This window comes from Rhipicephalus microplus, chromosome 5, assembly GCF_043290135.1.
Source record: "Rhipicephalus microplus isolate Deutch F79 chromosome 5, USDA_Rmic, whole genome shotgun sequence".
Lineage (NCBI taxonomy): Eukaryota > Metazoa > Arthropoda > Arachnida > Ixodida > Ixodidae > Rhipicephalus > Rhipicephalus microplus.
The window spans coordinates 95826295-95849868 of record NC_134704.1 but is presented as its reverse complement, the minus strand read 5'-3'; the positions used below and the strand labels follow the sequence as shown (position 1 = coordinate 95849868).

Genomic DNA, 23574 nt, shown 5'->3' with positions numbered 1-23574 from the left:
ATATTAAATTATTTGTTTTATATAGAATTCTCGCATATATTTGTTTTACTCAATTGAAGGGTGACTGTGTATTGTTTAAAAATACAGGCAAGAACTTGTTTGGCTTCTGCAATCTAAGTAACTCTGAAGCACCTCTTTTTAATTTGCATTGTTTGATTTGTTAACTTTTTTTAGAACACCAACTCTATTTAACACAGATGTTCGAAGTCATTCAAACAGAGCAGACCACTTCATCACTCAGAACTACCATAGTCATAGCAGTATTACTCAAATAAAACATGATATCGAGTTACAGTCATTAGAAATTCGCTGCAAGATAGCCCTGCCTGTGTTGTTTCACAAGTATATCCATTGTATAAAGGCATCTCCTTTCTCTCTGCACACACCGAATCGCAGGACTGCACGTACACAAAATCAGCACAGCTACATGCGTCTTTTTGGCAGAACACACACATTTAACCTATCCGCTTTGCCACAGGCAATTTCACTGTGGAATGATCTTCTTGATGCGATAGTTTCAGTGACTAACAGCAAGGTGTTCCAAGAGCAACTAAACTCTCACTACACCTAGAATCACTTCATGGCCATTTACATAAGATGTGCATTTGTTTGACATTTTCTTTGTAATCAATGTCTTAGTTAACATTGCCATCGTTAAGTTGTATCTAATTTGTATAGTTCAAGTGTATATGTTCTCATTCTTCTTTTTTTTTTTCCCCCGTATATGTCCCCCCCTTATCCTATGCTCCAAGAGGAGCCTGTTATGTATGTTGAAAAAATAAATAAAAGTAACTGAAAGTTTTCAGCAATGGGTACAAACAATATCACAGGGAATTACAGTTGCTTTTGAGGTCTTTTTACATACACTCTTACAAGCATGGCTTATCCCCAATGGTTACAAATACTCCTCAAAATATCATGCTCATTCCTAACACCACTCCATACACTTTCCTTATTGACAACAGCGGTGCCTGAAGTTATCAGAGTGTTTTTGACTTAAAATAGCTATTTTGTTTCTACACATGAGGATACCATATCATGGCATAACCTAAACATGCGCAGTGAAAAATATGTTGCTTAGACTAGTATACAAGTTACAACCGACCACATTTTGTCATTGTGAAAACAAAAATTAGGTATCTTCCACTTGTCATGATATGACGTCCACTGGATGCACATACAATGCATTGTGAAAATCGGTGTTATGCAATATATTTTGCAAGCTAGTGCAGCCATCCAGTGTTCTGGAATTCATCAACATGTTTACATGCCTCAATGGACAAACATGTGTATATATCTCAATAAAACAGTTGTGTTTATGTGAAATAAATGTGTATATCATGACACTTGTAAACTGTTTATAAGAGCAATGACAACATAGTTGGGAAGGCATTATGGTACTTCTGATACTCGTGAATAAAGATTACTAACTGTCTAAGCCAATTCTGAGTCAATTGAGTTTACACTGAAAGTAGTGTTCTGACACAGCATTGCAAAACACTAGCGCTGCCATTGGAGAAGTTAACAGAGAGGCTGGTAAATTATAGAGTTCATAATAAGATTCACGCGAAATTTCTCATTGAGAGTGACTCGTGTAATTGAAATTCATTCTTGAGTGCAGCTGGATTGAAACGCAGTGACACACAGGCATATTTCTCAATTTTCCGTGATTGCTGTGACATTACACTGGTACAAGAAGCATGGAAAACCTAGTTTATGTTTGCGCATGTGAAGTGAAAGAGCAACAGTGGCTTTGAATGTAAATTTTATTTAGACAGTTGTCTGGGATGAAGGGGAAGATGCGACTGCCTGACGAAGCATCCCTTATGGTTACATTGCTCGAGAGTGGAGAATGACACAAGGCCATCAAATATACAAAAGTAAGACAGTTACTTTTTATACATACAATGACAATGTGCAACAAGCATATATTTTAAAAACTTATAATGCTAGTCAAGCAACAGAAGTAGTATACAATAGGAAAGAAATAAAAAGCAACTATAGTAGCACTAAACATCATCAAGAACATGAGAAAACAATGCATAAGGTAGCCAAAAGGTAATCATTAGCCCTTTTTCTGAGGCTGTATGCAAAACTGCGATCCCGAGCCACGCCCTCTTCAGCGATTTCTTGAGTATTATTTAGAGAATGTGGTATGAAGTAGGCGAATGTCTGAGTGCCATATTTAGTTCTGAACATGTTCTAAGTCGATTATGCCTTAGGTGATATTGTGAATTTTTAGATGGTTACAATGTCATTGGACCGTTCAAGTTTTTTTTCTTCTCTTTCTTTCTTTCTTTTTTACTGAGAATTTTCTTTTCTTTCTTTATTTCTTTTTTACTGAGAAATACTCAACAGTTGGAGGCATACCTACCAAAATATGCTGGTATAAGTAAAATGATTCTTTGTACGAAAATGCAATAAATAAGCTTTTTTCTTGGCCTGGACGCGGTGGCTTTGCCACAAAAACCACTAACCGATACTCCTCACAACTGCACATCCACTACTTACAGTCACGTCCATTTTAAAGTCGGATGAACCAATGTTAATGTCTCACTTAAAACCTAATCAGCACGAAGTGCAAATTAATCTATGGTCGCGTCAGTAATTACCTGTAGGTTAACAATAAAGTTATCAACTGCAATAAAACACATATGCAAAAGCAACTAAAAACCTCGAGTAAAGAATATTGCATTTTACAAATATAAAGAAAAAAGAGAGTCAACACGGCTTACGCCCCTGGTGGGACTTGAACCCACAATCTTTGGTTCCGGAGACCAACGCCTTATCCATTAGGCCACAGGAGCTCGGCGTTAAAGGCGCAATACTGCATTATATCAAAATAACCCATCCGGTATTTCGCAATTTGATTAATGGCGCGAATAATTTAATTTTTCAATTAAGTATTCAAGCTTCAGTTAAACCTGGGAACAGTTATAAGGCAACACTAACCTGGTTCACTCGCAGGACACCTGCTTTGTTTTCTTATGCTGCGGCAGCTTAGACTGAAATTCAAACGCACTGTCTAGAACAGGCGTAGAAAGTTTCATCGTCGTCCACGTACCTGTAGTAGTCTACGGGGAGGGTACTTGCTTACGTTGCAGGCCATGTCTGAGGAACATAGAGTGAGCTGACGTGAATACAGTAGTCGGAGTGCATCCCTAAATGTGATACAAAACTGTGCAAGTGACAGCCACTTTACCGGCTTCTTGACCAAGAAGTGAAAGATCAGAACTAGTCATAGCTTTCACAACAGCCGCGAATAGAAATTTCACTCTACGATTTAACGACGCGATCGCGCGTTTCACCGCAGCTACTACGAACAGTAAAACCAGTAAAGCGAACACCAACGCTAACCAAATAAGCGCACAAACCAACAGCTAGCGCCATCTCCTGTACACCTAACAAGACTAAGTTATCTAGAGGTAAAAAGACGTTGTAAGGTGTCGCTGCAAGCGCTATTCTGGTAGTGTGCCTTGACGCTCGCGCGCACCGCTGAGGGCACCTTTCCTTCCTCCGTGGCTGAGGGTAAGGACCATGACCTACTACACTCCTGACCTGTTCAGATAGCGGGGTTCCTATGGGAGCGCGTGTCCCCGCTCTCGTTCAATCGCTCGCCGTAGGTGGCGCTACCTATAACCTGTTCGTCTGCTACTGTGCGGCCGGCAGGAGGGCGACGGACTGATACCATGCGTCTGCTTCTGTGACAAACTGCCTATACGTGTGATTGTTTTTTGCTGAAAAGGCTAACGTGTGCTATGTGTTACATTTTAGTAGTTAGGCTATACTGGTTGATTGACTTCTAAAGCTGTATATTTGCGTAGAAATGTCTTGCTGCATGGTTGTTTTTGCCATTCCAGCCTAAAAAAACTTCAATTTAGTATTCATAAAGCTTTTGACTAATAATGTACTCATTGGTAATAGAATATCAAACTGATTTTAGGTTGTTTAGGACGCGTCAGGTGAAACGCAGTGCCCCTGTTGAGCACTTACCTTGGACACTCGCCCTGGACAGGTGTTACACTTGTAGTCAATTGATAGAAGAGAATAATGCACATACGCCCACGGACGCATATCAAGGAGAGACACAGGAATTGAAGCTTTAACTCTTACTGTGACCTACACAACAAAAATTGTGCGTCAAATTTCGCTACGGGAGTTTGTCTGCTGGAACGGGGAGCGCTGGCCGATGCGCGTTTCTATGATTTTATATGTCCGTGCGATGAGACGATATGGTAAAGGCAGTGATGTGCCTATCGAGGGCAACACATTGCGACCCCAATAAAGTTTTTATCGTCATCATTATCATCATCTTGTCGAGCATAGTTAATAATAATAATAATAATAATAATAATAATAATAATAATAATAATAATAATAATAATAATAATAATAATAATAATAATAATAATAATAATGTTTTATTTTTCATCAATAGTTTGATGAAGGACAGCGGCAGGTAAAAGCTGCTCTTCGAAAGAGGCAGCTTGACATAGGCCCACAGACGCCTTTAGCACGACAGCACTGGCAAACAGTTAGCAATGTTATCTAAGCAACAATTACAAAAATATCAAGTTCAAATTCTAAAAATAAAAATAGCAACCATGATAACAATGTAGCAACTGCAAAGAAATCTTGAAAACTATACATGTGTATATCGTGCAATTGAGTTCGGGTACAGAGTAAGAAATCTATGCCAGCTTTCACATATTTATCAATTAACGTAGAAACTGTGTAGAACAACCTATCTGTGGAGTAGTTTGTTCTCGAAGTTTTTATTTTCCATGTTTCTTTATGTCATGTTTCGAACAAATTATTTGGCTGCAGTTTCGAGAGGTCGTACAAATAATGTCGACTTTCTTGAAATTGACGCCTGACCACCAATGCTAACTTAAAATCGTAGAGACGATGTAGGGGTGGTATTCCAGCCTGTTGAAACAATTCACTTCTGCGAGCATCATACGACCAGTAAAAAATTATTCTAATATACGTCTTTTGCATCAGGTACAGTTTTTGTAAGCGCGTGTTAGTCGTAGTCCTTCATACCAAGAAACAATAAGCAAGATGCCAACAGAACAGTCATTTATAAAGTAAGAATTTTACCTTGTATAGTAGAACAGTTTTGCCACTGTACACCGTGCCCTCTACGCGAGATAACTGACCCAGCACACTGTAAATGCGATCGTTTCAAAGCATATTGCTCGAAAATGTAACTCCAAGAATTTTTATACAATTTACTAACTCAATAATAGTATCGCCATACTTGAAATGTATGTTTTCATTAACAGACTTATTTTTAGGGCGGAATAGTACCGCCTTTGTTGTACTAGTGGTTATGTTTGATTGATAGCGCCCAAGGGCGACACCCGCAGTTGGGGCGCGTACACATGCTGAAAATGTGCCATTATACTCGTTTGTCAATGAAAAGCAGATCCCTCAAAGTGATATCAAGGTTTCTGCTAAAAGAATTTGGCGAGTGTATGCGTGTGATTCGAGCAATGTTACAGCACTTCAAAATGAAACAAAACACATTTGTCGCTTTACTTATGCGTGCCACAATATGCCAGTTAAAGCTGATGTTTCAAACAAAGTTTCTGCACTTTCGAAGAATATCCTACTTGCTGGCACACAGTGACGGCTTGTGTCTGCAATAAAGAAAAACATATGTACGCGTACAGAGCTGCGTGCATTTGGGTCATAGTTCAATAAAATGTGCTAGCAAGGTTCTGGGCGCGTACATGATACAATGGAGGCATGCAACTAAACTTTTAAAATCTTGCGAGATTTTGGCTTTTCGGCTATTCTCTTTCTCTTTCCTTCTTTGGCTGTTTTGTCCCGCACGTAGTTTGAGAAGAAAGGACGGCTAAATTTTTGCAACACTAGCCGCGCCATGGCTTCTCGGTGCTCGCTAGTAGCGCCTTTATGGCTGAAAAGAGGGTTCAAGGCCACTGCAGGTAGCACAGTTTGCACAAAAAGTGCCATCGGCCTCTTTTTGGAAATGGCCAATGGCGCAAATGCTTCCGCGGCCCTTTCTAGAGTGCTCACAAAGGAAAGAAATGAGATCGTTGGGTATGAAAGCCCTCCCCTGTCTAAATTAAATATCACAGCAGTAGCTGGTCCAGATGAGCTGGGAGCCTTGATTTTGCCGATGCAGTCGTCGCAAGTAATGCAATCCTCAGCTGCTTTCACCAGGAAGCCCGCTATAAGGCCAAGCGTGCTGGCCCTTATGCCTGGCTGTGGGGCACCTGTGGGAAGGTAGAAATGAAAAGTGTGCAAGAATTTTATCAGTATATAGATAAGCATGCATGATTAAACCGACACGTGTCCGTATACAAAATATGAGAAATATATATATATATATATATATATATATATATATATATATATATATATATATATATATATATATATATATATATATATATATATATATATATATATATATATATATATATATATATATATATATATATATATATGGATGTTAATGCGCTTTCAGATAACAACTGTTGCCCCACCGCGGTGGTCTAGTGGCTAAGGTACTCGGCTGCTGACCCGCAGGTCGCGGGACCGAATCCCGGCTTCGGCGGCTGCACTTTCGATGGAGGTGAAAATGCCGTAGGCCCGCGTTCTCAGATTTGGGCGCACGTTAAAGAACCCCAGGTGGTCGAAATTTCTGGAGCCCTTCACTACGGTGTCTCTCATAATAATATGGTGGTTTTGGAACGTTAAACCCCACATATCATCAAGATAACTGTTCATTCAGCCGACGTTTGCGTCGGGAGAGCCCCGTCTTTTTCAAGGTATAATAATATTTACACATTTTCCGCGTCGATTTATAGCTTGTCACGACAGGAGGGAAGAAGTCCGGAGAATAGTATAAACAACAACATAAAAAAAACTGAGGGAGAAACGTTTAAAAATAAAAAAAAATCTAGGAGAAGAAGCAAGAGAAAGACGACGGGATTAGGAAGGGACAGCATCTCAAGAGAGTAAGGCGAACGCAAACGAGCCATGCCATCATCTGTGTGCCAGTTATGACAGCGATTCAAAACCGCCGAAAATTTCTTCCCCGATTGCGGGAAAGGGACGTCGGTTAGTCGAGTTGTGTGGGCGCCTGGTGAAAGCATGTTATATTTTTAAATGTAAGCCATAGTACCTGCTTGTACCATGGACTTATCGTTACATACATACACAGTATAACTGATTGAGAAGCATGTTTTCATCTACATCGTGCACTGACGCAAACGCTGCCTCACGCGGCTTGCATGTAACACAGTAAGCAGCGCAGAGTTTATAATATATGCATAATATCGTATAGTGGGGAATTGTTGGACGGTGTGTAATAATTTTTAAATAATGTAAATCATTCCATTACACGGAATCAACGAGATATGAAAAGCGCACCACGGCAAGTCTGCAGGGCTTCTAGATGTGGCCGCATCGTCTGGGTTATAGTAGCAGATGTCGATGCCGCGCACTCGCCTGACGACCCTTGATTCTGGTTTACTAGCGAGTGCATTTCCAGAGGTTGTCCGGCTTGCTTTACTGCTGTGGAGCACGACGCCTGCCTTGCACTGGGCGATCCAAGAGGAGACGTTGTTTGCTCTGTACTGCCGCTTGGTGATGAGTGCATCATTCCCATCACGAGGACTTTCTGCAGTGATGAAAGCGCAGCACGGGCGTCTGTCTGATCGTTGCTTCCTTGAAGCTGTCTGATGGTGGAAAAAAGTGCTTCGACAGGGTCACTGGAGAATTTGGCAGTCAACACGTATAGGAAACCTGAACGGATGAGAAATTGTGTGCACTGTACTGTGGACATTGTGGTCAGTTGGAGAGCTTCGTATGTTTCAAGAGATATGAATGCCCTCTTATGTGGTGCCGCGGCTTTCCATGCTGCGAAAAAGGGCAGAAATTCCTGCTCCAGCCATATCAACCTGAAAATAAAGCAGTTTATTGTAGAAAATATGAAACCTAGCGGGATAAATGGAATGTACCTGTCATCATCTGGGGAACTGAACGGCATCCTGTTTTGGTCCCGGCTTACTACGTGGAAGGTTGTATTTCTTATGTTGTGTATGGTGAACCATTTAAATATCATTTCCATCAGCTCGATGGTTGGCAGGCAGTCTTCAAACCCGAAAATGCCAAATCTGCGGCCGTATTGTAAGAGGTATCGTAAGGCCGATGTCACCTAGAAACCAAGGAGACGCGACATATTAAAAATGATCGGAATTATTTAGAGAGAGGTTTCTAAGCTTGGACGTTCGTATACAGCAAGTGAGACGAGTTACAAGTGGCACTGCAGTCATCAATAACGTGCACTTTTAAGTGAGTTTGTGTTAGTGAACATATATTTATAGAAGCTCTAATGATACGTAATTATTGTGTGGTAAGCAATACGCGCAGGTACATTCGTTAAGAAAGGGAAATTGTATGTTCAGATAACCATGCGCTGTTAGCAGCAGCAGTAGCAGCAGCTCATGTGCATGTTTTTATGTGACCATACTGATAAATATGTTAGCAGTTATATACGTATTGAATTACATTTTCACCATTTGCTTCCGTTTGGGTTCTACAAACAAATAAACCAGAAACTAACATGAATATTCACGTATCGTTTGCGGTGAATTACTATTAAAAGGCAGTTTTTGTACTGCTTCATTTGAACGAAAAGCTGCAAAATTTTTTCTGCTTCTGCATGAACATTCACTTGACGTAATATGATGTAAAATGAGTTGTGGCGTAATATTAGCGCATAAAAGTTTGCCCGAGCGCGCCAAAGAATTTGAGAAGTATAAACGTCACTACTGATAGAAAACTGCGAGCATGATTCTAGCTCAATTAGATGTATTTTTTTGTGTAATACAGGTTGCAGGAAGCATACATAATTTACAGCTAACGAAAAGGCATTTCCTGCATGACCTGTGTGCGTCACGCATTGTGATGTCTACAAGGAATACAGAGAATCTGGGAGTGTGTGACACTAACGCTAAATGGGTTTACACCTTTTCTTATACATGCCTGTGGAGAGAACACTTCAACGGCCCTCTTCACGCTTAATTTCTCGAAGTTCGTCGGGTAAACGTGCTTCTGCGTAAGGTTCCGAACAAGCTTGAACGACGACTGTTTTTCTGTTATGTCCAGCAACTTTCTCATTCTCAAATACGTGGGGCTGTAGTAATGCCCATTGTTGAACAGAACGCGTTTGGTGGACAACATCTGGTTGCGGAGATTTTTCAGGATGTGGCAGTGGTCAAAAGAAAGGAAGAGCCTCCGATTCATATCCATTGGATGTCTGCAACAACAACAAAAAAAAATGAATAAATAAATTGGAGAAAGGCGGCGTTTGCGGTGTGAATAATTAGTTGCATATACGGTTTTCTGTTTTTTACCAAAGTAATGTAAATGTTAGCCATTCGAAGGACGTGTGCGTTGTTAATTATTACCTTATTATAAAATTTCTCCACTCATGCCATGATCCTGCAGGTCTGTGTGTGTGTTTTATTGAGATTACCTACACCTTAAATCTTCCGAAACTTTAAGTATACTCACCCATTCATACAGTCGCATGCAGGTGCGCATACATTACGCAAACGCGTAACGTCAATTGATTTGTAAAGACGGGCTATTTACAGCGATTGTACTGTTGATAGCAATCTTGTTATGGACACGGCTTTCTTATATGGCAGCGCTGATTAAAAAAAAAGAAGGGGGGGGGGGGGCTCTGATGCTGATACAGGCTTTTTTTTTTGGTGCGACCAAGTCTTTTGTTTTTTTTTTCACTCAAACACGGCATGCATGCGCGTGCATACATTGATTGATAGATATGTGGGGTTTAACGTCCCAAAACCACCATATGATTTTGAGAGACGCCGTAGTGGAGGGCTCCGGAAATTTCGACCACCTGGGGTTCTTTAACGTGCACCCAAATCTGAGAACGCGGGCCTACAACATTTCCGCCTCCATCGGAAAAGCAGCAGCCGCAGCTGGGATTCGATCCATGCATACATTGAGGGCACACTGCGAATACATATAAAAAAATATTTACACTAGGCATTGCGCACAGCTTAATGCGAGCTGAGAGCAAAAATATATACTTAGCAACTTACGGCACAACTGGCATCATACGACCATTCCCTAACATGGTGAACATCTTTTTGTTCGAAGCGTGGTTGTCAGCTACAAGTCGGACCACTTGGAATCCTGCTTCTTCGATGGACTTAATTACTTCAAGTGTTAGTTGATGCAGGTGGTCTCCTTTTACTGACTGCGTGAAATAATATCCCACGGGTAGCCTGAAAAAGATAAAAATTAGCAGTATTCTGTAGCGTCGGTGTCAGCTGGGCTTAAAATCTCACTCCGTTGGAGAGAGGAGGAGAGCCAATTGCTCATCTCGAGTGCTTGTCAAATAAGTGCACAATGCTAAAGTTGACTTGCCGGGGGAAAGGGGGGGGGGGAGCCCTCCTTAAAAAATAGAAGACGACTCCCCCTGCCCCTCCCCAGACTTTCAGCCCTGGTCGCGGAATAGCACATCATTGGTTAATTAAAGACAACGTTTTCTTTTTATATCTATAGGTGGGGTTAGTCTTTCAGTCACAGCGAAACGTATAGTGATAGACAAAGTGATGATTCGCTTACGTGTAGTGCGTTGATAAGCCTACAAATACAAAGGCGAGAAGGTGTGTGGCCAGCTCGTTCTGAATGCCCACTTCTTTTTCTAGGCCTCCCATTTCGACTAGGCCATGGACTTTGTCTCCTTTTTTTTCGTACGTCAGTGCTTGCTTTAAAGACATTTCATCCACAATCAAAGAGCCCATTTTTTCCTAACAAAAAAAATGGGGGGGGGGGGGAATTCACTGTTAACAGACATGCGTTATATATCGGCGGAGACAGTTAATTATATAAATAACCTTCTTTGTTGTTCCGTACATGACCCATAATTTAACAGAAATGATTAGGGTTTAGAGCAAACATAGCGCACTGCCGTATACTCTTAAACAATACATCTTACGTTCGAGTAATCCTTGCCACAGGTCTGGTCCCTGTTTATTCACTTTAAATCACTTTTCATTCGGCTATACTAGCATGTATTTTGATCAGTCAAACACTGCCGCGTGCGCTGCTTCCTTCGTTATTCGCGTGCATATTGTAAATAATTCTGATCGAAGTAACGTACCCGTTCGGACAAGTGTGTGCTTTCCGTGTGCAGCCTTTGCTTCATTAGCGACGAAACAACTGCTCCAGTACAGTAGCCAATGTAACGCTTCAGTGTCATGCGACTTGGAAGGGTGAGGCACCCAGACCTCCGCAACATTTCGTACCCGCAGGGTGATTTAGCTTGCCACATTATGGCCTGCCTGATGGTCACCTCTTTCCAACGGTGATTTTTCTCACGCAGGCATTGCAATTGCTCCTTCAAAAATTCAGCCTTCTTGTCGTTCTCGTCCAGCATTTCCTGATGATGAAAGGGCAGTTGAAATGCGTAAATCACGCGCAAGATAACATACTGGAAGAAAGCGGAAGTGCAGGGGAGAATGGAAGCTTGACCCGCTGAAACATCGTAGAGCAGGGAATGCCGGCGCATCCAACAATTCGACATTTACGTACTGGACTTGCCCTTGTCAAGACAAGTTTAGATGTTGTGGGAGAGTGAGCAAACGTTCACACACACGCTACTAAAGGAGGCTGTTGCTGTCCTGACAAAGAATAGTGCACCTGATTGTCGAAACCTTGCATTTGGCATCATTCCTTATTCAACAATTCATAATCGCGAGAAAAGATATGCGTTTACTCTTAAGACAATAATAGATGTTTCATGTCACCACGTGGACATTCAATTGCAGCTATGCTACATTAATGAATTGCGCAACTTCAGACTTGCGTCATGTTCAGTAACCGGCCACCGACTCACACATACGGACTAGCGGAAACTGTTCACTTACACTTTCCAAACCATTCCTTCCTTTTTGAATGCAATGCTGCTCGCTCAAGTTTATAAGGCAGACATCACATGTGCGTCAAGCGTGGCTTCCTGTACGAGCATAAACCGATCGGCCCATAGCACCAACACAACACAGCTTGCAAATTACTGTCTTTCCAGTTGTCAGTCCAATGTCCCTAATTGTTTGCGACGACAGAAATTTGAACTCGTTGTTCGCAGGATAAAGGAATAAACTCGGGGTGCGCCAATCACGCAAGGGGGTACACACCGACCTTCGTATCTTAAACACTTGCTCATGTGCGCGCTTACCCACCAACCTTCTTTTATTCCGTGTCCTTATGTCAGGCCTACACCTTCGTATGACCAGAAAGATTGCCAGCATCGGCGTACACTAAAATGTCACGTAAATTTATATGAAGAAGAAAATCTATAAACAGAGTTTCTCTCGAGCAGACATCATGACAGCGGACTTGTCATCCTTAAGGCTATAATTGTATTTCAGTCTTTCAGAAAACAAGCCTGCTTGTCGAAACGCCGCCTCGAAACAACTTTGCTAAAACTACTGATTAAGCGAGTTGGTTCATGATTATTTTCAGTGTTTGTGTGTGTGTAAACAGCGATTAAAGAATGGGAACAACCCCTGTTCACAGGTTTTTTACTGCAAGCTTCCATCCTCCCCTTTCTGACGTTTCTTACAAAAAAGTATAGGGACACTAAGTTAATAGACTGATAAATGAGTACCTGATAATTCTCTATCGTTCCTGTTCCGATCATACGACTATTAGAACAGAAAAAATTAAGACTAGGTTTAATGTTCTGAGTTTGGCGAACAATCTTCGACACGTGCACGTCGCTTTATGTTGCGTCGCTCCTTGTGTACTTGGCCGCATTGGCTGAGAACATTTCTTTGAAACTTGCTACTTCAGACCTTGCATCTACTAACACAGCAGTCTTAGACATTACCTGAGGCCGTCAAAGTATGACGTCACTGCTAGCCGATGCGCGAGAACTTAAGGGTAGCATCGCCACCTTTACAATCTCTTATAGTTTCGAGAATTCCTTCGCTCACCGGACGTCCTCTCGTAGTACGGGTGATGTTGATAGAATTGACTTACTCCTAAATTGTTATTATGTTCAGAGTCATTTAAAATTAAGTGCGAATATAAAAGGATTAATATAACATTCGTCCACTGACGTAACTGCGTACCTGCAGCGTTAGAGCGCCATTCGCCTCGGCGAGGGCTTTCATCTCGAAAAAATCTTTCTTTAGCTTCTCTAGCTGTGAATGCAAATTACTGTTCATTTCTTTCAGCCTGCTGCACTTCCGCCGCAACGTCTTAGTTGCCGCGACCAGGGAGCGCATCTTCTTCAAACCGATCGACGTTTGCGACGTCATGGAGCGCCGCACTGGCCTCTTCTGGTGTTCCCCTTGTATAACTGAACTACAGTCCTCCATGTTGTCCTGACTTGATGGAAAATGCAACCACTCGGCCTCTTGTGCAGTTTCAATTGGGTTTTCAGAACTATATACTTCCCCAGGCTCCGCTGATGCTCGCTCTTCTTGAGAAGAATCTGCGTTGGACGTTCCCCTGTTAAGCCGAAAAAATAGCGAAGCATGACAGATATATTGTCCCGCTAAACGCATAAGGGAATACTGCTAACATTATTCTTATCCGTTGTTGTGTTAGACTTCAAGTTTTACTTACAGTATTTTTACTTGTATGGGTGCCAGCGTTGTTTCCCCCTGCGTTCGTTTTAGCCGCTTTTTCCGCGGCATTGGATCTTGCCCACGTGGATCAGGAGAAGCGGGAAATAAGGAAGGCACGGCTGTGGGCTTCAACATCTTCCTTTTCGTCACTGTTCTGTAATCTTCAGCGGTAAAATGCAGGCTGCATACCTTCGACCGGTCGCTGGGCTCCCAGCGATGCTTTCCTGAACCTTCATCAAAGGTAAAGGCGTATACGCATGGCTAGCAAGATTGCAAAATAACAGTCCATAACACCTTTTTTGTAATTAATTTTTCCAAAATGTAACAAGCCAAATGGGGAGGTTAAGAAAAAGCATAGCCACGATTTTATTCTGGGGAAGTACCTGTATACCCATTTAGTGCATTTTCATATTTTCTCGCAGCCTTTGTAAATGTCTTTTTAGATGACTACATTCGTCGATTGATGTTTAGTGATGGTACGTGGTCGAGTCCAGTGGCATACTTGAAGCCCTTTATTCGAAGAGCTCATTGGCTATACAAGGTTTCATAACAAAGCTGAATTTCCTAATGGCTGCTCAGTAACGAAGCGCGACCCAATACGACAGAGCCGAAACCGAGGCGCACTTGAGCGCCTTGGTCTTGGTTTAGAGCGCAAACCTCTAACCTGTACAATGACTCCGCCGTTGACGACGATGACTTCAGTGGTTTTTGTTCTTTTGCATTCTCCAAAACGAATCTTTGTCATGCATGATGTAATCTCAGATGCAGCACGCACATAAATAGAGTATCTGTCGCTGATTATTCCAGGTTCCTCATTTCGGTTTCACCGGCTGGGTCTCTTAACCCTCACAGAGCCGATGGGCTCATTGCACGAAGGACTTCAATTATGTCATTATACCCGACCGCCTGCCAGCCCTATATAGAGTGAACAGTTAATCGCCACATTTCGTTACCGGCGTAACGTTTCTAATTACCTTAAGTAAGCTTATACAGAAACGAACAAAGCTGTATGGGAAGATAGAGGTTTGAGATGAGAAATACATTTGACCAAATTCGGTCGCTAACTTCAGTGACACCCAGTGTTCAAGAGTTGTCCATCGCTAAACACACACACACACACACACACACACACACACACACACACACACACACACACACACACACACACACACACACACACACACAGAGAGACAAACTGTGGAGGCAGCACGTAAATATTTCATATCATTAATTTTTTTATGGATTTCGGCGGCATTTGTTGAGGCAGCCTTCGGGAAGGGTGCTCGAACCCCTCGCAACCCACCGCTACGCATTTTTACATAATTTACAGATTTCGTATATTTACTTTTTTCTTGTGTGCTATATTTAAATTTCTTGGCACTATTTGTGGAGCCTGCCATATTAGCCGCGGTACTTTAAAAAAGCTTTCATGTTTTTTAGCTCAGTGAATTAGCATAACACACGGAAATAAAGTTTACTAAAGCACCCTGGTGCTTCTTGCTAGCTTGCAACTCGTTCTGAATTGAAACGACTCTCAAAAACACAAGACTCACCTTTTCTTCCAATTGCCTCGATCCATTCTTCCCGTATGTCTGTGGCAGGAAACTCGTGAAAACTTACTTTACTTTGTTTGCCTTGTTCCGATTTGCAATATGGCACGCAGCAATACACCATACTTACATTTGAGGTGTCAGCTCATCTAAAAAAAAAAAACTGCACGCGGCCACTATTAGAGCTGACTACTGCAGCTATCTGCCGTCTGCAAGTTTCTGCACACGACCTACTGTGTTTCTGCGTATCTTCTGCAATTTGTGTATGCGTATCGTCTGGAACCATCGTGATTCAGTGTGAACAATGAATGCCTAACAATAGTTTTTTTATCTCGTTGGACTACGTTTTCATTCAAGAAATATTTTCATAATAAATTTTCCTTCATTTGTAGAAAAGTTCCCGTCTGCTTGCCACTGTGACCCTTTGTGTGCTTTTTTTACGGTTCTATTTCTGCTTCAAACGTCCACACGAATGCAGCCAACTCTGACGAGGAATCATATCGCTTTATTTGCCATATTTTACACATTCATACACAATTCATGCACAATAAGAACGATTTGCACTGCCACAGCGATGGCTGAAGCAGACGACAGCGAACAGGTGCTGCCTAGCGCCACGCCGCTCGTAGGTGACGGCCCTAGCGGCAGAAGGTATGAACTAGAACGTGGGCGCTGGAAGAGGTGCTCTCTGGGCAGGTCAGGAGTGTAGTAGGTCATGGTAAGGACAGCCCAAGGAGGATATAAAAATTTGCTGGAGTGGAAGCGACGCCCGTCAGGTGACGCCAGCGGCAGCCATCTTGCCGGAGGCAGAAAGCGCGCTGCCGGCGTGTCGCCTCCACGCTTCGTTGCTGGTGCACGCTGTTCTCTTCAAAGTTTCAATGAGTGCAAGTCTTGCTCTTGGATAATGGTTACCTCCTGCGTTGCCTACGGATGCACAAACAGGCTGAAGAAAGGTTCTGGCCTCACATTTCACCTGTAAGTACATGAAATTTAGCGTGTTCTACTCGCGGTCATTTCAGCCGCATTGTAGTTGCTTGCAGGCCCGCGCATGAAAGAGCAGCAAAATGGCATTGTGTGTACGTGTGCCGCAGTTGATTGTCGTATATTTCTTGACAGGTTTCCAAAGAATGCAGAAGTTCGGAGTCTTTGGGAGCGGGCAGTTCGCCGTGAAGGGTGGCGCGCTAAGGATGGAGACCGCCTGTGCTCTGTACATTTCACTCCTGAGTGCTTTGACCACACTGGGCAAACGACGCGACTGCGGGTGGGAAGTGTGCCCACGTCGTTTCCAGCTTTTCCGCCTCATCTGCAGAAACCTGTGAGTATTACTGCCATCGTTGGACGAGAAGCGTAATGTTTAGCGTGCATAACGCTTGTGGCGTTACGGCCGCTACATAATACTTGTTCCACGAAATGTTGTTGCGAGTATACGTGGCATTGATTGCGTGCCGAGAATTGGCGGTACTGTGGAGGAGTAACTGTAGTTTTAGCATATCGTTACCGTGTTTGCGTTACCGTTTACCGCATTACCGGACGCCGCCGGCGAAGGTGAAGTTACCGGTAATGGTAACTGCTTCACCTTCGCCTTAACTGGTGATCAAGATACATATTTATTTATTTATTACTGCTGACCTGTTTACCAGGTCTTAAGCAGGAATGGGCATGCAGCAATGTTTACTACAAAAACATTATTGACATCCACAGCATACTGACAGTGGTTACAATTCAATACTTAAAGGCACATCCGGCGAATGGAAAGTATTACCAGAGCGGGTGCATGTTCTTTTTTGCTGGCATACAATGTCTCGTGCACGATTATGAAAAAGCTTGTTACTTAATACATTTATTATTTCTTCAAAGAAAATGTGTAGCTTAATTGTACCCACATTATACGTGTGAGGTTTCATTTAGTTTTTGCGCTTGCTGCCTTTTTAGCTCATCTGAGAAAACGTATGCTTTCAAACCCAGGTCAAACGGAAGCGTCCCGACCCCAAGTCTCGAGATTTCCCGGCCCCGCCTGGTCCTGAGTGTTCTGGGTTGTGCGACCTGCCTGGAGCTGAAAATTTTCCTGAAGACTCACCAACCAAACAGTTCTACAAAGACAAGGTCCTTTCCTCACAAGAAGAGATAACCCAGTTGAAGAAGAAGGTCAAAGCACTGCAACAAACTAAACGAAGGCTGGTCAAGAGAAATGAAAGCGCCCAAGAAATCATCAAAGAAATCGGAGAGCAAAAACTCTTGTCAGAAGAAGGCTCACATGTGTTTTCATCTGTTTTCTCGGATGACATTCAGCAACTACTTTGCAGGGTGGGCAATGAGCAGAAGGGCAAGTACCCACCTGAGCTGCGAGCATTTGCACTGACTTTGCATTTTTACAGTCCAGCCGCGTACGAGTATGTACGATCCAAGTTCAACGAAGCCCTCCCATCCCAGCGAACACTAAGGGGCTGGTACAAGTCGATTCAAGGAGCTCCTGGCTTCACAGCCGAAGCATTTGCTTTCCTTGAGAAGTTTGCGGAAGCACGTGATGAACCCTTCTACTGCGCTCTAATTGTAGACGACATGGCCATCAGGAAACACGTAGAGCTAGTTGGAGATGAGGTAGTAGGGTATGTTGACTTTGGAACTGGGCTTGACGATGACGGTCTTCCTGAAGCTGCAAATGCGTGTGTCTTCATGATCGTTGGAATCAACGTCAGATTTAAGATGCCAGTTGGATACTTCTTAATAGACTCACTCACAGGAGCAGAGAGGGCCGAGCTGGCCAAACAGTGCATTGAGAAGCTTGCGTTGGTGAAGGCTGAAGTAGTCTCTCTCACATTTGACGGAGCCTCGTCGAATTTCACTATGGCCAGGTGTTTAGGTGCTCAACTTCGTGTTGACTGTGAGCAAATTTCTTCAAGCTTTGTGAACCCAGCTGACGATGCTAAGAATGTTTACATTATCCTAGACGCCTGCCACATGATTAAGCTTATCTGCAATTCCTTGGCGAACTTAAGCTACATTGTTGATGCTGAAGGAAAGCACATAAAGTGGGCCTACATAGTGGCATTGGAGGCATTGCAGCGTTCCGAAGGGCTGCGGCTGGGCAACAAACTCACGAAAGTCCACGTGCAATGGGAAAAACAAAAGATGAAGGTGCGATATGCTGCGCAAGCATTGAGTTCCTCTGTGGCCGACGCCTTGGACTTCTGTGAAAATGTGCTGAAGCTACCCCAGTTCCGGGGCGCCAGTGCAACATCGAAGTTCGTGAGGGTCTTCGATCACCTGTTCGACCTTTTTAATTCTAGGAACCCTTTTGCAAGGTCGTACAAGGCTCCTCTGCGGAAGCAGAATGAAGCCTGCTGGAAGCCATTCTTTGCCTACACCCAAGCGTATATAAAGGGATTGAGAGATCCGGCTGGGCGGCCAGTTTTAGAAGGCTTGAAAAAAACTGGTTTTGTGGGCTTCTTGATCTGCATGGCGAGCACTGAAAAAATGTTCGACGAGCTTGTTGGCCAGGGTAAGCTGAAGTACTTGTTGACGCACAAACTGAGTCAGGATCACGCTGAGAACTTCTTCGGATCTGTTCGTGGCCGAGGTGGGTATAACAACAACCCAACCGCTGCTCAGTTCATGGCAGCATACAAGCGTTTGCTGGTGCAAACAGAAGTGACGTCTTCTAGCTCGGGAAACTGCACCAAAGACATGGTTTCCATCCTGAATGCCACTACTGTTGTCGCCCAGGTAGACGCAACAAGTGCGCTCACAGACATGCGCAGGTCCTCGATCTTGGAGCCTCACGATGACCACGACTACACGCACCCTGAAAACCTTTCTGCCGTAGTTGTTGCGGTGGTGCCTTATATCGCAGGCTTCGTTGTACGCCAAGTGTGCAAGACAACAACATGCGAAGCGTGCATTGCAGCCCTGTACTCAGATGAGCTAGTTCCCCTAGTTGAGCAGAAAAACAGAGGTGGGCTTGTGTCCCCGTCCAAGGATGTCATTGGCTTGTGTGAAGCCGTTGAAAAGGGGCTGCGACGGCTACAGATTGAGTGTGGAACACTTCAAGCAGTTAACTCCCAGTCAAAGCATCTCGTTTTGGAAGTGCTACGACTGTCTGTAGAGGAAAAATGGTTTCAGAAGCTAGAGCAGCACATTCTTGACCTTGATCCCCTCGACAATCATATCTACAGCTTGTGCAAAAAAGTTGCGGAGCTGTATGTGAAAATCCGCATCCACCACATGACAAAAGAAAGAAACCGCGAGATCATCAAGGACAGGGTCAGGCCAGTTCTTTCAAGAATGATCATTTTCAAACATCAGTGAGTCTCCCCGCACTGCTCGTTTCGGCTATACTGTTCGCATATATTTTTAATGTTTGTGTGATTGTGTTTTTTCTGCCATTTTCGAGTTTCTCAAAGCGTTATCGTAGGCCATTTCGCCACCAAAAAGCAAAGAATAAATGCTTACAACCTGACACAACTGTTTTTATTGCTTTGAAGACGCGAGAAACTGCACCTGCTGCTTAGATAAGCGCGAGCGCAGCTGTACTCGGCTGTTTCTTGCCTCTGCCAAGATGGCCGCCGGCGGCTCGGCGCGGCTTCACCCCCTCCCATGGGTAAGCATAGGCGGCTTCCACTCCAGCAGGTTTTTATATCCTCCTTGGGACAGCCGCGTTGCAGTGGCTAGAATAGGGGAAGCGTGAAGACCGCGCCGCTTGCGCTGACGCTCTCCACCGATGCCTCGACCGGCGCTGTCTAGATGGCGCTAGTTGTAGCTTACACGTCGCTTTCTCGGCGGCTCGCTGCAGCGAAGCTGCCATGTCAAGGCTGATTTGTGGCCGATATGGTTTTGTTTGTACCTTAAATTTTATGTGCCTCGATTACATTGCAGGGCGTAAGTGCATCATATATAAATGAACTTCGCGGCAGATATCAAACATTATCACCTTATGGTGTGACCATACCCATAGCATCATAAGTGAAGCTTTACATCAATCGCAAACATCGCGGCCAGCTAAGCTTGCCAGTGCTAGCGATCGTTCCTTAGTGCTAAGAAATGTAACCAATTAACATTTTGGGGGGATTGCCATTTCGCAAGGTTATAAGCAAGCTCAAGAAGCACAAAATGTTACTGTGACATTGATATCAATTTCTTTAATGTTGTTATACTCAACATTTTGCATGAGATAGTTTTTTAAGGACTTAATTATTCTTGCGTATTCACAGTGGAAATATTTTTCGATTAACAACTGCACAGAAAATCGGACAGCGTTTTACTTTTCTTACAAGTTTTATTTGAAGTTGGGGGCATCATAGTAGGGAACAAAGCTAGCACACTACAGTGTGATGCACATCACATCGTTCTTCAAAGCTTGAGGTGCTTTGATCTTCCTTTGTAGAACTTCTCTGTTTGTTTAGAGATTTCGGGAAGAAGTGAAGCCATGTGTGAACATAAAACTTGATTATGTTGCTCGTCAGATCTTGTGTGAGTCACACCCTATGGATGGTACGGTCTGCATTGAATTAAGAAGTTCAACTATAGTGTCCCTTTGGAGCTTATAATAACTGAACCACAATGTAAATGTGTCCTTCAGTGCCTCCACAAATGAAAATAGCTCAGGTGACGGGTACAAGAGGCCTCCAACATCTCACATTGCTGTGAATGACGCAGGGTTTTTATCTGCGTTCTCGAGGGATGTGAGCAGCTGCTCAAAACAGTCCCGACATTTCGTTGCCATAACTTTCCTCCACGCCACATAGCCAGCCAAATAGTACACCAGTCTTGCGTCACTGACTTGCACAGGATACACATGGTCAGAAAGAACAGTCGATGCCTGTAGTATACTTGAAGCTTCGTCCAGGTTTCCAGTGTCCAGTAAATTGTCGACATGGTTGGCCACTTCATCAGTTCCAACTAATGACGTAAGTGTGCCACCTGCCCAGTTGCCCGTGTCTGGTGCTTTTACCAAATTGTAAAAGCTAAGGGAATTCGCGGCAGTAAGGAACTGGGTCGATGTGGGATGATCGTTGCATCCGGATAACTGACGAATTATCCCAAATAGCTTTTCGATTGGATCTTGGCCGAGGCGTGAAGTCAACAAATATTTGTACTGCACTTCCTCTGACAGGTATGTTAAAAGTACCAAAGTGCCTTGCAGAGTTACTCTTAGACCTTCTGCAGTGCTAGCAGACAAAAAGCCTGCCTTCGTAGGTCCGGTGCAGGCTTCCGGACGGTCTAAGTATGCTAGAACACCCTGCAGTACTTTTTCCTGTTCAGAATTTTTTCCCAGTGCCGTTGAAGGCACTCTGTATGTTATCACAACAATTAGATTTTTCATAAAGCGAACAAATTGTTCTGTCGCTTCTCTATATGAACACGACTTTGTGATTACTTCTTTGTATAAAAAAAGCCCGCGTGTAACCTCAAGGCTGAAGATATTAAATGGATAATTAACTTTCATTTTTTTCGAAGTTGTTGGGGTTCAAGTGCACTTCTGTAATCTTCAGCATAGCTTTCAACGTTGTAGCACACTTGTCCAAGTCGTGAGCTATCCTGATTGGCCTAACATCAACGTGCCCATCTGGTACTTTATAGCCATTTTTGATGAAGCCGTTCCTGATGCACTTTACTGAATGCGGAAAGTCAGACAGAAAGAAAAGCCGCCTCTTGACGTCAGTTGGATGAGGTGCTGAAGGCTTGATAGCTGATGCCGAACCAGATATGCCAAATCGATGTCACATTGCACGGTTCCAAGATGCTCCATCCGATGTCACATAGTCTACCCTGAGGCCAGCATTCTCTGCCAGGATAACTGCTTCTAAAATGATTTTGGAAAGCAGTGGGGCTCTCACATTGCCTCTAGATGCAAATACACCCAAGATTTTGTGCCATGAAGCTGACGAAGGTTGAAACATTATCACAAGACCATGATCACATGGAACACTTTTGTCAGCCTCGGGAGTGAAAGAACCAAGGTCTACAAATCCATCAACTTTTCCACTTCCCCGCTGAACACCAAAGTTTTCTGCAAGTTTCATTTCGTCAACGATCAGTCCACCAAGACGTTCAAAGCCTCCCATATTAGCAGTCTTCTTAGAAATGCCCGAGAAGACACATTTATTAAAACCAAAGCACGTGTCGTACTTCTTCACGAATGCTCTGAGGCATGTACGACTGGGTAGCACAAGAATTTTCTCCCTTCGCACATGCTCATAAAGTCGTGGGCTCTTCATGTGCATGATGACACACTCCAACATCCACTCCGGGTTGCAGCGCATGCCATTTCGGGACTTGCGCCTTGCAGCTTCAAAACACTGCATTATAGCGTTTTTTTGTTTGGATGGGAGCTTGTTTATTTTGCTCAAGAGCGCGCTTTCTTCAATTTCTTCATTCTCTAGTTTTAGCTGTGCAATGGTCTGGTCGAGAGTCTTCACCTTGTTTCTAAGGCGGCGTATTGTTTGTTTGAGCTTTAGCTTTAAGCTTTGTTGCATGAGTCAGCTTGCCTGCTGTTTTCTTTTTCCGGTATCTCTGATTGACAAGGAGCTTTCTCAAGTACTTGCAACTCATGCAGCGTCTTTCATCTTGACTTGAGGTACCTTTACACTTGTGATGGTAGAGCTTTCCATTCCAGACCTTCAAGTTCTTACCAGATGATGCAAAAGGAAACTCGCACAACAAGCTTGCCCCTGAACACACTGGCATGTCATCAAGTCTCCACAAGAGAAGCTGGTTCATATGGCCCATTCATCGAAATCTTCACACCACGTACAAATACTTCATGTGTTATGGCACTTCCACTAGCACAAAATTTAACAAGTTTCTCTGCGTGTAGGAGGCTCATGTCCGAGCTAGCCGTGCACACGCTGTAGGTGACATTTAGCGGTTCCTCACTGAACACGTGCCTTCCCCACCGATTTGAAGGAAGTGGAACGTGCTTGTAGTCGTAAACGGGCGCAGCTGGAAGGTCGCGTGGCTCCGGTTCATCCTGCGGCTCCTCTTGCGGCTCTCGGTCATCGTCCTTTCGACGTCTTTTCTGAGGAATCACAAGCGGTGGGTGTGATCTCTCTTTGGGGTTTCTTTTTAGCGCCACGCGTTTCGAGAGGTAGAAAGGAGCATTTGGAAAGATCGTTGGGACGGCATGCGGCAATAGTACAGGCCTAGCTCTGTCCAAACGCACTACCTCACCGTTAATAACGTACTCGAAGTGGCGCGAGATGAACTGCTGATCGAAGTGGAGCTCGCAAACGGCAGCGTTCTTTTCCAAAGGCTTGTCTGCTCTTGGTATATTACGCTGCCACTACTGGAACAAATGGTCGTCTTTCGGGACTCCGAACAATAAAAGCTTCTGCTTGCACGATTTGTACCCAGTTGAGCATCTGGGCACAAAACAG

General features: G+C 43.6%; 1 protein-coding gene and 1 non-coding gene across 2 annotated transcripts; one reads left to right on the top strand and one right to left on the bottom strand.

Annotated features, from left to right (window-relative positions):
- Positions 1-2734: 2734 nt before the first annotated feature.
- On the bottom strand, positions 2735-2807 carry TRNAR-CCG (transfer RNA arginine (anticodon CCG)). Its single transcript has one exon. It is a non-coding gene; the product is annotated as a tRNA-Arg (tRNA).
- A 13229-nt stretch (positions 2808-16036) lies between these two features.
- On the top strand, positions 16037-17642 carry LOC142817520 (THAP domain-containing protein 1-like). The gene is made up of 4 exons (XM_075894545.1): positions 16037-16177; positions 16319-16517; positions 17168-17525; positions 17578-17642. The coding sequence occupies exons 1-4, from the start codon at positions 16107-16109 to the stop codon at positions 17640-17642; spliced, it is 693 nt and encodes a 230-aa protein (XP_075750660.1). The 5' UTR covers positions 16037-16106.
- The last annotated feature ends 5932 nt before the right edge of the window (positions 17643-23574 follow it).